Here is a 16,028-nt window from a genome sequence, read left to right as displayed (position 1 = left end):
TCACGGGAGAGACCAGTTTTCAGTCTGTGACACGTTTTTCATAGCTGTGAATTTGATAGGGCCCTACCTATGGTCCAGTAGAACATTAGTGTCCTCTGCAGTTCCTGCATGTATTTACAATCTGAAACACCACGGGGTTCATAAGGGGACATTTATTTAAAAAAAAAATACTTTCACCTGCCATGCAAACTTTAATGATCTGTAAAGGGGAAGTGAGTAGTGAAGCAGCAAAATTTGCAGGAGACAAAGTTATTTAAGTTAGTCAGGACCAGCAAGGACTGTGAGGAACCTCAGGAAAGACTGAAACAATCTAGGTGAGTGGGCAACACAATTACAAATGAAGTTCAATGTCAATAAATGCAAAGTAATGCACATTGGAGGGGGAAAGAGAAGAGTAACGAGAATTATCAAGGGCCTGGAAACACTGTCATGTGAAAAGAGATTTAAAAGTTGGGGATTGTTTACCTTAGAAAGGAGACAGATAAGAGGGAGGGGGCATGATGCAAGTATGCAAAATAATGAATGGCATATATAAAGGTAGATCAGGAACTTCTGTTCTCCATCTCTCAAGACAAGAACAAGGGGACGTCCTATGAAATTAAAAGGTGGTAAATTCAAAACTGATAAGAAAATACTTTCTATCACACAACACTTATTTTGACTATAGAGCTTGTTGCCAGAGGATGTTGTTGACACCAAGAAATTAGCACGTTTGCAAAAGGGAATGGACGCTAATGTGGATATCAAAAATATCCAGAGTTGTCATTTAATGATGAATTTTGGAAGGAATATGAAACCTCGTGCTTCAGGGCTTAAACAATTCTCTAATGGAGACCCTGATGATAGCTATCTTTGAGGTCCAGGGGGTAACAGCAGACTATCCCACATCTGCCTACTGTGGAATTCTTCCTCTCTCCTCCTCAAACATGTGGTACTGGCCACTGTCAGAGATAGGATACTGGACTAGATGGACTCTGGTCTGATCCAGTATGATAATTCCAATGTCTCTTCGTAAGCACTATGTTATAATGGTGTATGAGAAGCTGGAAATGAAGTAGGCTATAAACAAAATAACATCACTTTATTAGTCAGCAATGAAACAAAATAGCATAATCAGTAAAAAGTAAAGTCAACTTTAAAATAGAAAATTTTTAAGAATGAAATATTTAACCTGAAAATGTGCCTTTGAACTATGATGTAGATGACATTGATAATGTCTCAATGTTCAGGAGAGTGGGGAAGCTTACATCACCAGTGACTTTCATCGTGAGCAATAGGGAACCATACATAAATATATATGAAATAGAATTTCAATCATAGTAATGAGTAGAGGGTAGTAAAGGAATAAATATAAGAGAAGGGGAAAGTTGAATGTGTCCTGTAAACTTAAGGGAAATAATGTAATTGCATTACTTCAAAAAGTAAGTTGGCTGGGGAAAGGTGGGGAGATCATTGAGCTGAATAAAATTGTTGTAGTGTACATCCACTGGAGAATGGTAAAAGTACTATACAATGTATCCATAATAGTATGTTTATGAAACTTGCCCCAAAATCATGTTTGTTTTATTTTCAATTTCTAATTTGAATAAAACATCAACACATTTCTATTATACTACTAGCAAACTGGAAGTTTCTCTAGCTGGTCTGGAAGCTTCATCATGGAAGATAGCATGTCTAATACTCTAAATAGCCTTGAGGAACAAACAAGTGAGTTTTACAGTATGGATGAGGCGCAGGGCACATCTGCGCAGCAGAATTCACCCACCAAGTACCTAGCTGTGGAGGCGAATGCAGTGTTGTCATCTCTACAGACCATTCCAGAATTTGCAGAGACACTAGAGCTTATTGAATCTGTAAGTTGGGATGTGTGATTCTCTAGTTTTCAATAAAGATGCAATCCGTTTATATTTGGGTATGTTCATATTTGCACAGTACATATGTAAAATGTTTGAAATTACTTCATACAGTACCGATAGGTATAGTTTCACTACTGTTGATTGCTTTGCTTTATTGGAAGTCATGAGTGAATTGTACTGAAAAGAAACTATATAAAATTATCTGGTTGTGTAAGAGGGGTAGGGGAAATATTTAATCCAGAGTGTAATGCCTTAGTTACAAGCTTGATATAACTGAGTTAAATTGACATTTTTTACTGGAATGCCAGAAGCTGGGGTAGCTGGTTGTTATAACCAAACAACCAATCTTAATTGCATCAAGCTACTTCTGTCTGGACTGTAAATGTATGCCCAAATTAGATTGTGTGTGATTGGGGTGAGTAATGAATATATTTTTGTAGCTTTTAAAATGTGAGAATTAATACTCAATATATAACTTCTCTGAATGCTTGCAGTGAATTATAACTGGTTTCCAAAGCTCATATATAGAATGCAATATAATGAGAGAAACTGTTGTTGACTTGAAATATTCCAGACAGGAACTTTGCGATCTACAACTTCCACTTGGAACATTTCAGATAAGCAAAAATTTAGCTACAACGTGAGTATGTCCATGCCTGAGTGTCTTGTATCCTTACATTGTAGGATCCAGTAGCATGGAGCGATGTCACCAGCTTTGACCTTTCTGAGGCTGCTAATTCCCCTGTCAAACCTGCTCCAGTAACATTAATGAGGATTCAACACAATGAAGGGGCTATGGAGTGCCAGTTTAATGTCAGTGTTGTTCTTGATGGCAAAAAAAATAGTTGTAGCAGTGGAGAAGAAGAGATTCTTTCAACATCTCCTTCCATAGCCAAGTTCAGCACTCCACCTGCTATCCTAAGGAAGAAAAAAAGATTGCGAGTTGGACAGTCACCAGTCAATGAGCTGAATGATGGGTCATATAATGATGCTGTCAATGTTGCACTAAAACAAACACCCGTAAAAACACTACCCTTTTCCCCATCACAGGTATGAATTTTTTAATACAGCTAGAAAGCTAAGATTGCAATGAACCGACACAAATTACAGGATTTTTTGAATAGTACATTGTACCTTAATTGAATGTATTAGGAAACAGCTTAAAACGTGTTAAAGGATTGGCTGAATTTAAGGGAGAGTTTTAATATGGAAGAAATGGGTTCTTTTAAAAATGGTGAAATTGGTTACCTGATTTCCTTTCTGGGACTGACCTCTACTGCAGCTTGACAACTGGGCTTCAATTTTCTTCCTGCACATACTGGATGTTGTTCAGATTTGACTGTGTAGCTACAGGGCCTTGCCACATTCTGTGATTGAATTTTCTTTAAAAAAAAAAAAAAAAAGATTGAGGTTTCACTAGTAAATTCAGCTCATATTGTGGGAATAGAGGCATATAAATTTTAAACAAGTTGTTAGAGATTTTCAATGGACATCGCATGGGAAATTGGGGTTTTTTTTTTATTGCTCAACATAATGTAAGAGTTCATGTTTTGTAAGTTGGCTTAGTTTTTCTTTTAGTTTTTCAACACATGCTCTGGAAATGAACAGTTTAACCTTGAAAATCCTGCGTTTACATCAACTCCAATTTGTGGGCAGAAAGTCCTTATTACAACTCCTCTCCACAAGGAAATGACACCAAAAGACCAAAAGGAAAATGCAGGGTAGGATGACACTAAAGATCAGGTGTTGAAATAAAAGCAAGATTCTGAGACTATGCAAAGCCAATTTAGCTGTATATGCAACTATTAATATTTTTAAAAGGAAGTTTAAATATTTGCATGCAAACGTAGATCGGCCTTGTTTTTCTTTGATTTCCCAAGAAGTGACTTTATTATGTTTAATTTTAATTTTCCCTTTAATCTTTTTAATATTGTACTAAATGAAAATTAATTCAGATGTACTTGGGGCAGATGCATAGTGATGCATTTACTTGATTGATTTTTTGTGTGCCTATGTATTCCATTGTATAAAGAAGTAAACAGAATAGCAAATTTTGATGAATTTGTCATATAAGTTTAACTCTGTCAGGAATCATGAAATGTTAAAATACATATCAACATTTTTCTCTGCTTGGATAGTTTTAGAACTCCAACAATTAGAAGATCTTTACTGGGTACCACACCAAGGACTCCAACTCCTTTTAAGAATGCTCTAGCTGCTCAGGAGAAAAAATATGGCCCTCTCAAAATTGTGGTATGTGATCTCTTTGCCTGTTCGTTAATGTTTCTCGTAAGTGAGTCTGAATGCCCTCACCATATAAAATATTGACTTACAAAGTGAGCCTTAACGTGAACATTTAAAAAAAAAAAATTAGTAAAATTATTAGTGTCGTTGAAAGGTATAGAACTTTCCGATGCTGAAAGATAGTCTTCTGTTTATCTACAGGACAGTTACAGCCTGGGGCAGCAATAGTGCAGGCTTCCCCTTTCTGCCCCACCAGTATGCTCCAATCATTTTTTTGAAGGGATCATCTCTAGGGGGTAAAAGATTCAGATCCCGCGCTCATTCAATTTATATCCTCTAAGGGCCTGTCTACACTACCGCTTAAGTCGATATATCTTGCATCACTCAGGGGTGTGAAAAAACCACCCCCCGAGTGATGTAAGTTACTTTGACTTAAAGCGGAGTCTACACCGTGCTATGTCAGCGGGAGACACTCTCCCATTGACATAGCTTCTGCCTCTCGTTGAGGTGTAGTAATTATGTTGACAGGAGAGTGCTTTCCCGTTGATGTAGAGCATCTTCATAAGCTGCACTACATCAGTGGCGCTGCAGTGCGGTAGTGAAGACAAGTCCTAAGAATACCAACAAGGGTAGACTTAAGCATTTTCTTTGTTTTCTTGAATCGCTATACATTAATCAATTCTCATGCATATAGCTTGAAATTACGCACGTGGTAATGCTATGATCTAAAAATATTTTAATTGTTGTCTTTATTTGTGAATCAAACCATGTTTTCCAGGCTAGAGGGTATGACAATAGAGACTTTCTGAGCTGGTGCAGATGAAAGTGTGGGTGACTGTCACTTTTTGACACTTAAAAACCAAGTTAGTCCTGGTGTAAACTGGTGCAATTTCTAGTCAGTGGTAATTCAGCCCCTTCACACCGAGACTGAATTTGGTCCTTAAGGTTCTGCTCTCTGACCCAAGCATAGTCTATCACTGCACTATGGTGCTCTTGATTTAATATTTAGAAGTGGAGTATCTTTCATCCTTAGTTGTAAGTTCTTAAAATAAAATCTGGAATATTCTGAGAGAAGGGAGCTTTCATGAAATGTACAACTGAGTCACATATCTTTATATAAAATGTCGGTGTGTTTGCTTTGATTCTTCTGACTTTTGTGGGTAACTTCTCTTTGCCATTGTGACCATATTATAGCTTTACACCTATGCATTTTCAAACTAAGTCTGCTCATTTTTGCTTTGCCTCTTCCTGCTGAATTGCTTGCTGGTGCACAGGAATCTTTTGAATTTAGTTGATTCTAGGGCTGTCAATTAATTGCAGTTAACTCACATGATTAACTCAAAAAAATTAATCGCAGTTTTAATCATACTGTTAAACAATAGAATACCAATTGAAATTTATTAAATATTTTGGATGTTTTTCTACATTTTCAAATATATTGATTTCAATTACAACACATAATACAAAGTGTACAGTACTCACTTTATTTTTATTACAAATATTTGCACTGTAAAAATGATAAACAAAATAAATAGTATTTTTCAATTCACTAATACAAGTACCATAGTGCAATCTCTTTATCCTGAAAGCACAAATTACAAATGTAGATTTTTTTTTTGTTACGTAACTGCACTCAAAACCAAAACAATTTAAAAACTTTCGAGCCTACAAGTCCACTCAGTCCTACTTCCTGTTTAGCCAATCGCTAAGAGGAACAAGTTTGTTTACATTTACGGGAGATAATGCTGCCCAATTCTTTCTTACAGTGTCACCTGAAAGTGAGAACAGAAGTTCACATGGCACTTTTGTAGCTGGCATTACAAGGTATTTATGTGCCAGATATGCTAAACATTCGTATGCCCCTTCATGCTTCGGCCACCGTTCCAGAGGACATGCTTCCATGCGGATGACACTTGTTTAAAAAAAATGCGTTAATTAAATTTGTGACTGAACTCCTTGGGGGAGAATTGTATGTCTCTGGCTCTGTTTTACTCACATTCTGCCATATATTTCATGTTATGGTAGTCTCTGATGATGACTCAGCACATTGTTCATTTTAAGAACACTTGCTGCAGATTTCACACAACGCACACAAGGCACCAATGTGAGATGTCAAAAGATAGCTACTGCACTCGACCCAAGGTTTAAGAATCTGAAGTGTCTTCCAAAATCTGAGAGGGATGAAGTGTGGAGCTTGCTTCCAGAAGTCTTAAAAGAGCAGCACTTAGATGCGGAAACCACAGAACCCAAACCACCAAAAAAGAAAATCAACCACCTGCTGGTGACGTCTGACTCAGATGATGAAAATGAACATGTGTTGGTCCGCACTGCTTTGGATTGTTATCGACCCATCATCAGCATGGACACATGTCCTCTGGAATGGTGGTTGAAGCATGAAGGGACATACGAATGTTTAGCATATCTGGCATGTAAATATCTTGAAATGCCAGCTACAGCAGTGCTATGCGAATCCCTGTTCTCACTTTCAGGTGACATTGTAAACAAGAAGTGGGCAGCATTCTCCTGCAAATGCAAACAAACTTGTTTGTCTGAGCGATTGGCTGAACGAGAAGTAGGACTGAGTGGACTTACAGGCTCTAATATTTTACATTGTTTTATTTTTGAATGCAGTTATTTTTTTGTACATAACTCTACATTTGTAAGTTCAACTTTCATGATAAAGAGATTGCACTACGGTACTTGTATTAGGTGAATTGAAAAATACTTTTATTTTTACAGTGCACATATTTATAATAAAAATAAATATAAAGTGAGCACTGCATACTTTATATTCTATGTTGTAATTGAAATCAATATATTTGAAAATGTGGAAAAAATCCAAAATATTTATATAATCAGTATTCTATTTAACAGCATGATTAATCATGATTAATTGTGATTAATTGTGTGATTAAAAACTTAATTTGTTTAATTGCTTGGCAGCCCTAGTTGATTTACATTTTGTGAAATCTGATCCCTTTCCTTTCCAATCCATTATATTTTGGCTGCTCCTTTGTTCCCACAAATACTAAAGGCTGCTCAGATTCAGCCATCGGGATTGGCGCTACCCTTACTCTAGATTCTAACCTCTGCTCCTCACAATGCAAATAGTAGCTCTGCACTCCTGCTTTTATCCACTACTATGTTGGCTTTTAAAGCCAAAGTTTTGGGCTTAGTGGAATCCTCTCCCCCTGCTGGTACATAAAGGGACCATCTGTATGTGAAATTATACACTGTATTTTATAGTTTAGTGCCTTATGCAGAGATATATTATTGGTGTAAATACAAATTTCTCCCCAACAAGGATCACATTTTTGTAGAGCATAAACCATAGTGCTATTTGTAGGGGATGCTTCATCCCCTGTGTGTGTGTGTGTGTGTGTGTGTGTGTGGTTTGAATTTGGAAGTATAAAACTGGACACTTTAATCCAATAATGTACATGTTCAGTTTGAAATGTCTCCTACAAAAAGTAGCACTATGGTTTGTGCTTCCAAACAATGTGATTCTTATTGGAGAAAGTTATCATTCATATTCCATTGGCTAATAAACACAAACTGGTATGTAGTTTAGGTAAACTTTCTCTCTTTAGGGTTAAAATATGTTTATATAGAACCTCTACCTCGATATAACGCTGTCCTCGGGGCACTGCTATAACCCCGCTATAACCTATAACGCGACCCGATATAAATCTTACTGCGTTATAGGTGAAACTGCATTATATTGAACTTGCTTTGATCCACCAGAGTTCGTAGCTCCCCCCCCCCGCCCCCGGAGCACTGCTTTACCACATTATATCCGAATTCGTGTTATATCGGATCGCGTTATATCGAGGTAGCGGTGTACCTAATGAGAAAACAAGCTGGCTAAAAGTAACTTGGAATTATACAGCATTGTTAAAATCTGTTTAGTCTTGAAATGCTAAACTGTAGTTATCAAATGCAGTAATTTTTATTCCTTAATATGTTGGTGGATTTTACTGAGGCTTTCTACCTCCCATGGAGAGATGATACCTCGTTATAATAACCAAAATTAATGTAAAATGTGGTGAGAACCAGCAACTGATAAATTTTCTCTGGCTTCCCCCCCCACTCCTATTTAAATTAGTCACAACCACTTGCCTTCTTGGAAGAAGATATTAGAGAGGTTTTAAAAGAGGAAACTGGAACAGACATATTCCTTAAGGAGGAAGATGACTCTGTCTATAAAAGCTGCAAGAAAGAGGTGATGGTGCAGTATGTTACTTTATTATAATAGTGGTAGCAAAAAATGGCAACTCTTAAATTGCAATCTTAAATTTTTTCTTTATAAAATGTTGATCACAGCACACTTCTGCCAAGAAAGTCAGAAAATCATTGGTCTTGGATTCTTGGGAAAAAGAAGAACTTGGTGCCCGACTCTTCACAGAAGATAATGTTTTGGATGTACAGGTTGGTATACTAATAAATAGTAGAACTGGTAGAAATTTTGATGAAAAATGGAACAAATATTTCCCCATTTTTTTATCAGCGCTAGTAAATAGTCACCTTGGGGTCTAACTATTGACAAGTAAGAGTAAACCTGTAGCAATTTAAAAAGTAGTTGTCTCCAGTACCCGCTTGGCCTCCATGCTATGGTGTGTGGGATTATGGGTTTTGGCAATGTATGGATTGTATTGCAACTGTTGAACTTTTGCTTGTTGGATCACTGGATTCTTGGATGACATTAATGGCAGTGGGACAGGGGAAATTTTGCCTTTTTATTAGTCAGTTTTAAGGAAGGATGGTGATGAGCAGCCCTGTTCCATCCTTGGGAAGAAGGCTGTTGGCTGTAGTACAGTCATTATAGGATGGGCAACCTTTGAAATGAAGGGGAAAAATGAGGAATTTCAATATCTTAGTAAGTATGTGGAGGATCCGCCGTGGAGGAAAGATGCAAAGATTGCTGGCAATTCAACACTGCTTACAAAAAACAAAATACTTTTTTTTAAATGCTAGCAAGTGAATTTCCTACACAGTGGTTTTCTTTTATTTCCGTTTGATGGTTCTGTAAAAATTTGCATACCAAAATTGTGGCCAGTGGTGCATGGCAATGATGAAACTGGCTTGTTGAATGTATTGCTTTTGAATAAAATTTGGGAGAATATATTAAACCAATTTTTGAAACAATCAGTCCAGTGTCTCCCTCAGTATCTGTAAACAAAAAAAAAAAAAAACACTCAAAGAACTGGTGATAAGTATTAAACATGTGTTTTAATAGCAGGCTTCTAGTATAACTTTGTCTTCGTGTGGACAGAGATTTATTTTTTATAACTGTTTCTAAAACCATGCCAAGCTATCAAGTTTTATGTAACTTTATTTTTAAGAAAATATAATTGAAGCTGTAGTATGAATGTATAACATAAGGGAGAAGAAAAACTGGTCCACCCTGGTCAAGGAATTAGCATCAGAACCATGCCAGCAGCAACTGTTTAAATTCAGTTGTTACCAATATATTTTGGATCCCTGTATAGTTTAGTACAGTGGTTCTCAACCAGGGGTTCAGGGCCCTCTGGGAACCATGAGCAGGTTTCAGGGGGTCCACCAAGCATGGCTGGCATTAGACTCGCTAAGGCCCAGGGCACAAAGCCAAAATTCTGCCACGCAGGACTGCAGCCCGGATCCCTGAGTCCCACTACCCAGGGCTGAAGCCAAAGCCTGAGCAACTTAGCTTCGTGGGGCCCTCTATGGTGTGGGGTCCTGGGCAATTGCCCTCCTTGCTACCTCCTAATATCGGCCCTGGCTTTTATATGCAGAAAAACAGTTGGTGTGGCACAGTTGGACTATGGAGTTTTTATAGCATGTTGGGGGGGCCTCATAAAGAAAAACCCCTGGTCTAGTACTTTATACTGAATTGACACTAGTTTTCTCAGAAATATTTACTCATTGATTCCACCTGCTACATAGTTGCTTTATTTTCCTATGTTGGTTTTTTTTGAATTAACAGTTAAAGGTTGTTTTACTAAATACTAACTTTTATTCCTCTTCCCCATTCCTCTGTCTTTTTGCCATTAGTCAGAAAATATCTATACTACATCTTTACTAATGATACCGTTGCTGGAAATACACGACAACAGATGTAATCTGACATTGGAGAAACAGGCTACAACTTCAACAAACAAAACAAATGCAGTAATTAAAAAGAAACTGAATTCTTGCACTTCAAAAAATGTCAAAATGGAAAAGTCTCTTCAGGTCTGGATTCAAGATACTTTTTTGTTAATTTCATTACCTATTTTAACTGTTAAATGGTCTCTAATAATTTTTTAGTTTGTACCTCAGTTTTTTGATAACTGATAGGAATCTTGGCCAATATTTTTGCCATCATTATTTAGTTTGGGTCTGTTTCTGTGATTCCTGTTGTTCAAGCTAGTAATTCGGTGATGAAAACTTACTCCATGTCTGAACTCTGGACAATTTTTAAATAAACTCTTTTTATTCAAATTACTTAAGTCAAATTTCAGAATTTATCAGTCTATTTTAGGATTGATGAAACACTTGGTAATGTTAAATGGCTAAGATTTCTCTGAAAAGTGTTTCTGTGCAGTCACAAATTTCCTTTGGGCCAGATTCTAGTTCGTGGTTACATGGCAGTAAAGGACATTTAATTCGTCATTGCTACTTATGCTAGCTCTATAATGGTCCACCACAAGTCAGGCCTGATCCAGACACGTTCTACAGATTTGCTTCCTATGCTTGAATTTCAGTGCTCAGGTTTTCTGGGGGGTGGGCTAGTGGATAAATGATTCCCCCTCCTCCCCATCTTGGTAGCCCCAATGTCCACCACCATATCCCATTCATCCCAAAATGTCTGTTTGATTTCCCCCCCGCCCCCACAGCTGCCAAACCCTCCTTTCTGTGTTTATAAAAAAAGTACCTTACCTCCTTTCCAGCCACCACACCCTTCCCAGCTGCCAAAGCTACTTTCTGCATTTCCTCTGAACAGCGATTACTGTGCATTGTCAATACTGCATTCTGCTGCCCTTTGAAACTTCAAAGTAAAATAAATGGGAAAACATTCTAAAAGAGGGGTTTTATTGAATTTGCTATTACAGCATCAATTATTACAGTGACTATTTCAATTCAAGAAAGCCCCTCTCTCGCTACTTCTGTTGCCTTAGAACTTTCAACCTGGCACAGAGGCACTGCTGGTGTGCTGAAAAAGCAGTAAGCTTTGTCACAGAATTTATGTACCAAGTATTGCTGAATACATGGGCCCTGACAATTAAAATGTGATATTACTTGAATTTTGATTACATAAACTGTTGTGCAATTTAGTGTGGAAATAGCTTTTAAAAGAAAATCTGAATTAGGATTGTATTTAAATGCTGAAGTATTCAGATACAGCTGTTTAAAAATAAAATTTCATTTTAACTGTTTTTTTTTTTTTTTTTTTAAATATATCTATATATAGTCAAATTGTGAGTGGGAAGCAGTTGTTTATGGAAAAACAGAAGATCAGCTTATCATGACCGAACAAGCAAGAAGATATCTGAGCACATATACAGCTTCCGGCAGCACTTCAAGAGCTCTAATTCTGTGAGGATCACTGCAACTGACAAAACCATCCCTTCCCCTTACAATTAACACTACACTGAAGGAGATTCCAGTTAAATATATGTGAATGAAGTCTCTGGGATTTTTTATTTTTTATTTTTTTTTTGAGACAACCTTGTAAAGGAAAACTTCTCTTTTTAATTGACAAAACAGACATATGAAGCTTTGCCTTTTCAAGTAAAGATAGCACAAAAAATCCTGCAATTAACTTTTTCAATATTTTTTTAAAAAAAAATCTAAAGCAGGGTGTAAAGAATAGTCCAAAATATTGGAGTAAATGTCGACATACACTTTTTTTTTTTAGCCCAGTTTTTCACATTTATTCTTCACAACATACATTGCTACTCTCCAGTTAATGCCTTTTGAATGTAGGGTAGGTTTACAGGTACTTCTGATTTCTGAATAAGCAACATACATAGCTGTATGAAAATGCTTTTGCTTAAGTGCTCAGTTGCTTATGTAGCAATTTTTTTCTATCATATAAAGAAACACAATGGAAAGGAGTCTAAAGGAAGGATAGAAAGTTGCACTACTAGTTTTTGGTATGCTGCAAAAACAATAAAATTAACTACAGTGTTAAATATATTTATTTGAGAATGGTACTAGAAATAAGATAGTAGGCAAATGGGATGAATTAAGTTTTTCATTCGTGTAAAACATCAGTATTTTCTTCATAAATCTCAGAAACTGAGACCATTGTTGAATGTATTGTACAGTATGTAGGAGCAGGGAAACTTTTGTAAATTGGAAAGGAGTCTGTTTTTATAATTTATTTTTCATTTTAAAGCTTAAATGTAGATATTTATGTGTATGTAGGTTGTCTAGAAGCCAACGTTGTTTCCTGTTATAACAGCTAAAGTGGTAAAGGACAAATTTTAACCTTGAAGTATGGAATAGCTGCATCATTACAGGCTGTGAAACATATAAATCTATACTATATGTTACATCTACCTAAGGATTGCACTATATATCCTTTAAATCATGTTGGTCGGCAAAGTAGTTATAAACTATCCCTTTATTATAATATTACAAGTATTCCAATAACTTGTTTTTAATTAATTATATATATAAGAGCAAGCCTGAGGTCCTTTATGTGACCCTATTATTGAGTCCTATTCATGAATTAAAAATTAATGCATTTTACTACATTTAAAAAAAATAAAAACTTGGCACCTTGGTTTTTAAAACAGTCTTATCTGCACTTAGAAGTTTGACCATTGTATATTTACTATACTAAATATTTGAAGAGAGAAGAGAATGTTTTTATTTATGAAAATCTTTGTCCTTATTTAAACCTCTACAGGTTACAACAGTTGCTTCAGTTGCCTATTTTAGGTATTTGCACTTACTTTGTCTTTTTTGAAGGAATGTTTTGGTTTGCTTTTGTTGTAGAGATTTTATCTAGTTAATTTCTTGCAGATTATAATTGTGTGCTATCAACAATACTGACAAGTAAATAGAATTGTACACTGTAGCTTTAGCTATTTATAATTCAGACACTCTTCCTCTCCACTCCTGGGTGTGCTGCTATAGATAATAGCAGAATCGGCTTGCTGCTATGAGAGATGGAAAGAGCGCGCATCATATGCACTGTATGTAAAATTTCCAAAAAAAAAAAAAAAAAATGATGGCAGGTTCTCCAGTTACCTTAATGAGATCAACCATTACTATGCAGGATGTAGCAAAATCCATACCACAGAATTTATACCACATAATACCAAGACCTTTAGAAAATGGTTTTTGTTACTTAATTTTAACACTTGGTATGTGGTATGTGAAAAGCAATCTGTGTGGTTATTAAAATACTTTTAAAAACAGCTCCTGGGTTCCAATATTTTTAAAGGAACATTTAAATGTTGAATGTTTGAATGCCTAGATTCTGTAATAGGCTTAAAAAGTTTCAGCAATCAGATTAAAAGGAAGACAAATTCTTGTAGAAAAGAGATCTGAAAATCGCAGCTGTGCCAGGATTATTCCTCATTCATGTCAAATGGGAGGAGCCAGTTAGAACCCCTTGGCAGTGGTGGTTTTGGTGTGTTCATTGCTAGCAGTAGATTTCACAAGGAGAATCCAATTTGTGGCACAAAATGAATTAATGAAGGTGATTAAGTTGCATAACATGTGGAGAGATTCTTGTAAGCCTTTCATGCCAGGAACTGGATTTATTTCCCCCTGAATGATGTCTTAGAAATGGTTGCACCAAAGACACCAGTACCAAGGTTAGACATAGTTATGATAAGTAGTATTTATTTGAGTTGGTATTGGTTGAATCATCTAGTTAACTGCTTCTTTGCTGCGTTAGTGAGAAGGTTTTAATCTTTGACTTCAGGCATCTTTTTATCACCTTTTGAATGTTGTGTGCATTTGCATTTCTTTCAGTTTATAAGTAGACTATACATGCAGCAGCCAAACATGCATGAAAACTGACTACATATATAATTCATTTTGTTTTAAGGTTTTGATATAATATACAACAAATGCCTTGATTAAGTTTAGTTTTTTTTTTGTTGTACTACAAACTTTGTTTCATGTAAGAGAATCTTGCATATAATGCAGACCCATATTAACAGCAGAAATAAAGCATCTATGTACAAGGTTACTGGAAAAGCTTCTTGTTTTTTATGAGAAATAAGACTAGTCTGTGTGGTTTATTTATTGTAAATGTTCTAGTTAAACATTTTGTGAGAGTCTAACAATATTTAGGTATGCATCCAAAGGGAGTGAAATGCTGCAATAATTCCACAGCTATCAGTATGGAGAAGGGAAAACATATCTGTGGGGATCATCTTTTTGGTATAGATTTGTGATAGTGACTGTCAAGTAGAGGTTGTAATGTGGTTTCCATTACCTTAATTTTTAGCTTCTCTTAATATTCAGAAGAAAGCTCATTTTGGTATTGCATTCCCTACTTTTTTTAGTTACATGAACGATTCATTTCTGAGAGGGAGGCTGCGTGCGGCAGGGTTTTTTAAATTAACTTGAAGGGTGATTTATTGAATAAAATTTGTGGAACAAATAAGAGTTCATGAAACGGACAAACTTCACTGGCAGATTGGAAAATCTGTAAGAGAACTATCTAGTTTAGGACTCAAAGAATAAAAGCTTCGCTGATGCAACCTGTAATTGTCCTTTTTAAAAAAAAAATTGCAGTGCATGATGCTTGCAACTTTTAACAGTTGGAACCGGTGTGAGGTCACTGGCTCTATGGATACTGTAATCTTTGCTTATTGGATCTTCTCATGCAAGTGTCTGAGATTTCAGTTTATGGCAGTCTCATTATTGGTCTTAGGCCTGGTCTACACTACGACTTTAATTCGGATTTAGCTGCGTTAATCCGAATTAATCCTTAACCCGTCCACACAACGGAGCCAGTTACTTCGAATTAAAGGGCGCTTAAAATCGATTTCTGTACTCCACCCCGACGAGCGGAGTAGCACCAAAATCGATTTTGTAAATTCGAATTAGGGGTAGTGTGGCCGCACACCACCAAATTAATGTGGTTAAAAACCGAATTAATGTGCTTAGTGTGACCGCGCACAATCGAATTTATACAATCTGTTTCCCAAATTCGAATTATTTAAATTCGAATTAATCTCGTAGTGTAGACGTACCCTTAGACACACAGTTCCTCAAGTCGCTCCCTGTTAAAAGGGAAAATAATACTTGGTCTTTTCACAGGGCCATACCCCAGCCAACCCTTCCTGGATCTCAGTAAGAGCAATGTGACCTCATCCTGTGTCTCGGTTACAAGCTTAGGATGCTTGGCAGCTTTTTCTGTTGTCCTCTTTCTCCACATTACTTTTGCTTTTTTCAGTAGGTGGCTTCTAGAAAATCAGCTATTCTGCATACGGGGTTTTTTTGATCTGTCAGCTGTGACTATAGCTCCTCTTACTCTTCCTATCTTGGCCTTAGTGGGGAGGGATGGAAAGCAGTGGGAACAGCAACCATTAGCAGCATAGAACAGACAGGTGTAGTTTTTTACAATTTATTCTAATTCATAGGTTCTCAACCTAGGAGTCATGACCACTCTCACCCTCTCTTTATGGCTAGACCGTAAAGGCTCCTAGCATCTTTCACTTAATATGGGATCATGGGATGGAAAAGGTTGAGAACTACTATGCTAAGTTATTATAATTCTACTTATAGTACCTCAATTCCTCTTTTTCTTCCGTGAGTGCACTGCTGTATAAGAGGTGGAATTTGACCCCGTGTTTGACGCATTTAAACATTTGCAAGGATTTGTTCTCTTGGTATGTCCATAATCTCAGCAATGCCAATTAACTATATGGGCATATATTGTTATCAAAAACATTTGAGAAACTTACTCAGTGTCACGACTAAATACAAGATGGAACA

At 36.4% G+C, this 16,028-nt stretch overlaps 1 protein-coding gene across 1 annotated transcript in view; it reads left to right on the top strand.

The window, feature by feature from the left end:
* The window catches only part of MYBL1 (MYB proto-oncogene like 1), a 37,506-nt gene extending 23,238 nt beyond the window's left edge, over positions 1 to 14,268 (top strand). Inside the window, exons 9-16 of the mRNA XM_024207061.3 lie at positions 1,620 to 1,853; positions 2,541 to 2,906; positions 3,435 to 3,577; positions 3,995 to 4,109; positions 8,206 to 8,322; positions 8,424 to 8,528; positions 10,131 to 10,310; positions 11,530 to 14,268. Of these exons, the coding sequence (XP_024062829.1) occupies positions 1,620 to 1,853; positions 2,541 to 2,906; positions 3,435 to 3,577; positions 3,995 to 4,109; positions 8,206 to 8,322; positions 8,424 to 8,528; positions 10,131 to 10,310; positions 11,530 to 11,658 (1,389 nt within the window). The 3' untranslated portion in view covers positions 11,659 to 14,268. The remainder of the gene's footprint in view (positions 1 to 1,619; positions 1,854 to 2,540; positions 2,907 to 3,434; positions 3,578 to 3,994; positions 4,110 to 8,205; positions 8,323 to 8,423; positions 8,529 to 10,130; positions 10,311 to 11,529) is intronic.
* The last annotated feature ends 1,760 nt before the right edge of the window (positions 14,269 to 16,028 follow it).

Source organism: Terrapene carolina, unplaced genomic scaffold (genome assembly GCF_002925995.2).
Source record: "Terrapene carolina triunguis isolate 2854851 unplaced genomic scaffold, T_m_triunguis-2.0 Scaffold58, whole genome shotgun sequence".
Taxonomy (NCBI): Eukaryota; Metazoa; Chordata; order Testudines; family Emydidae; genus Terrapene; species Terrapene triunguis.
This window is presented reverse-complemented; position numbering and strand designations above follow the sequence as displayed.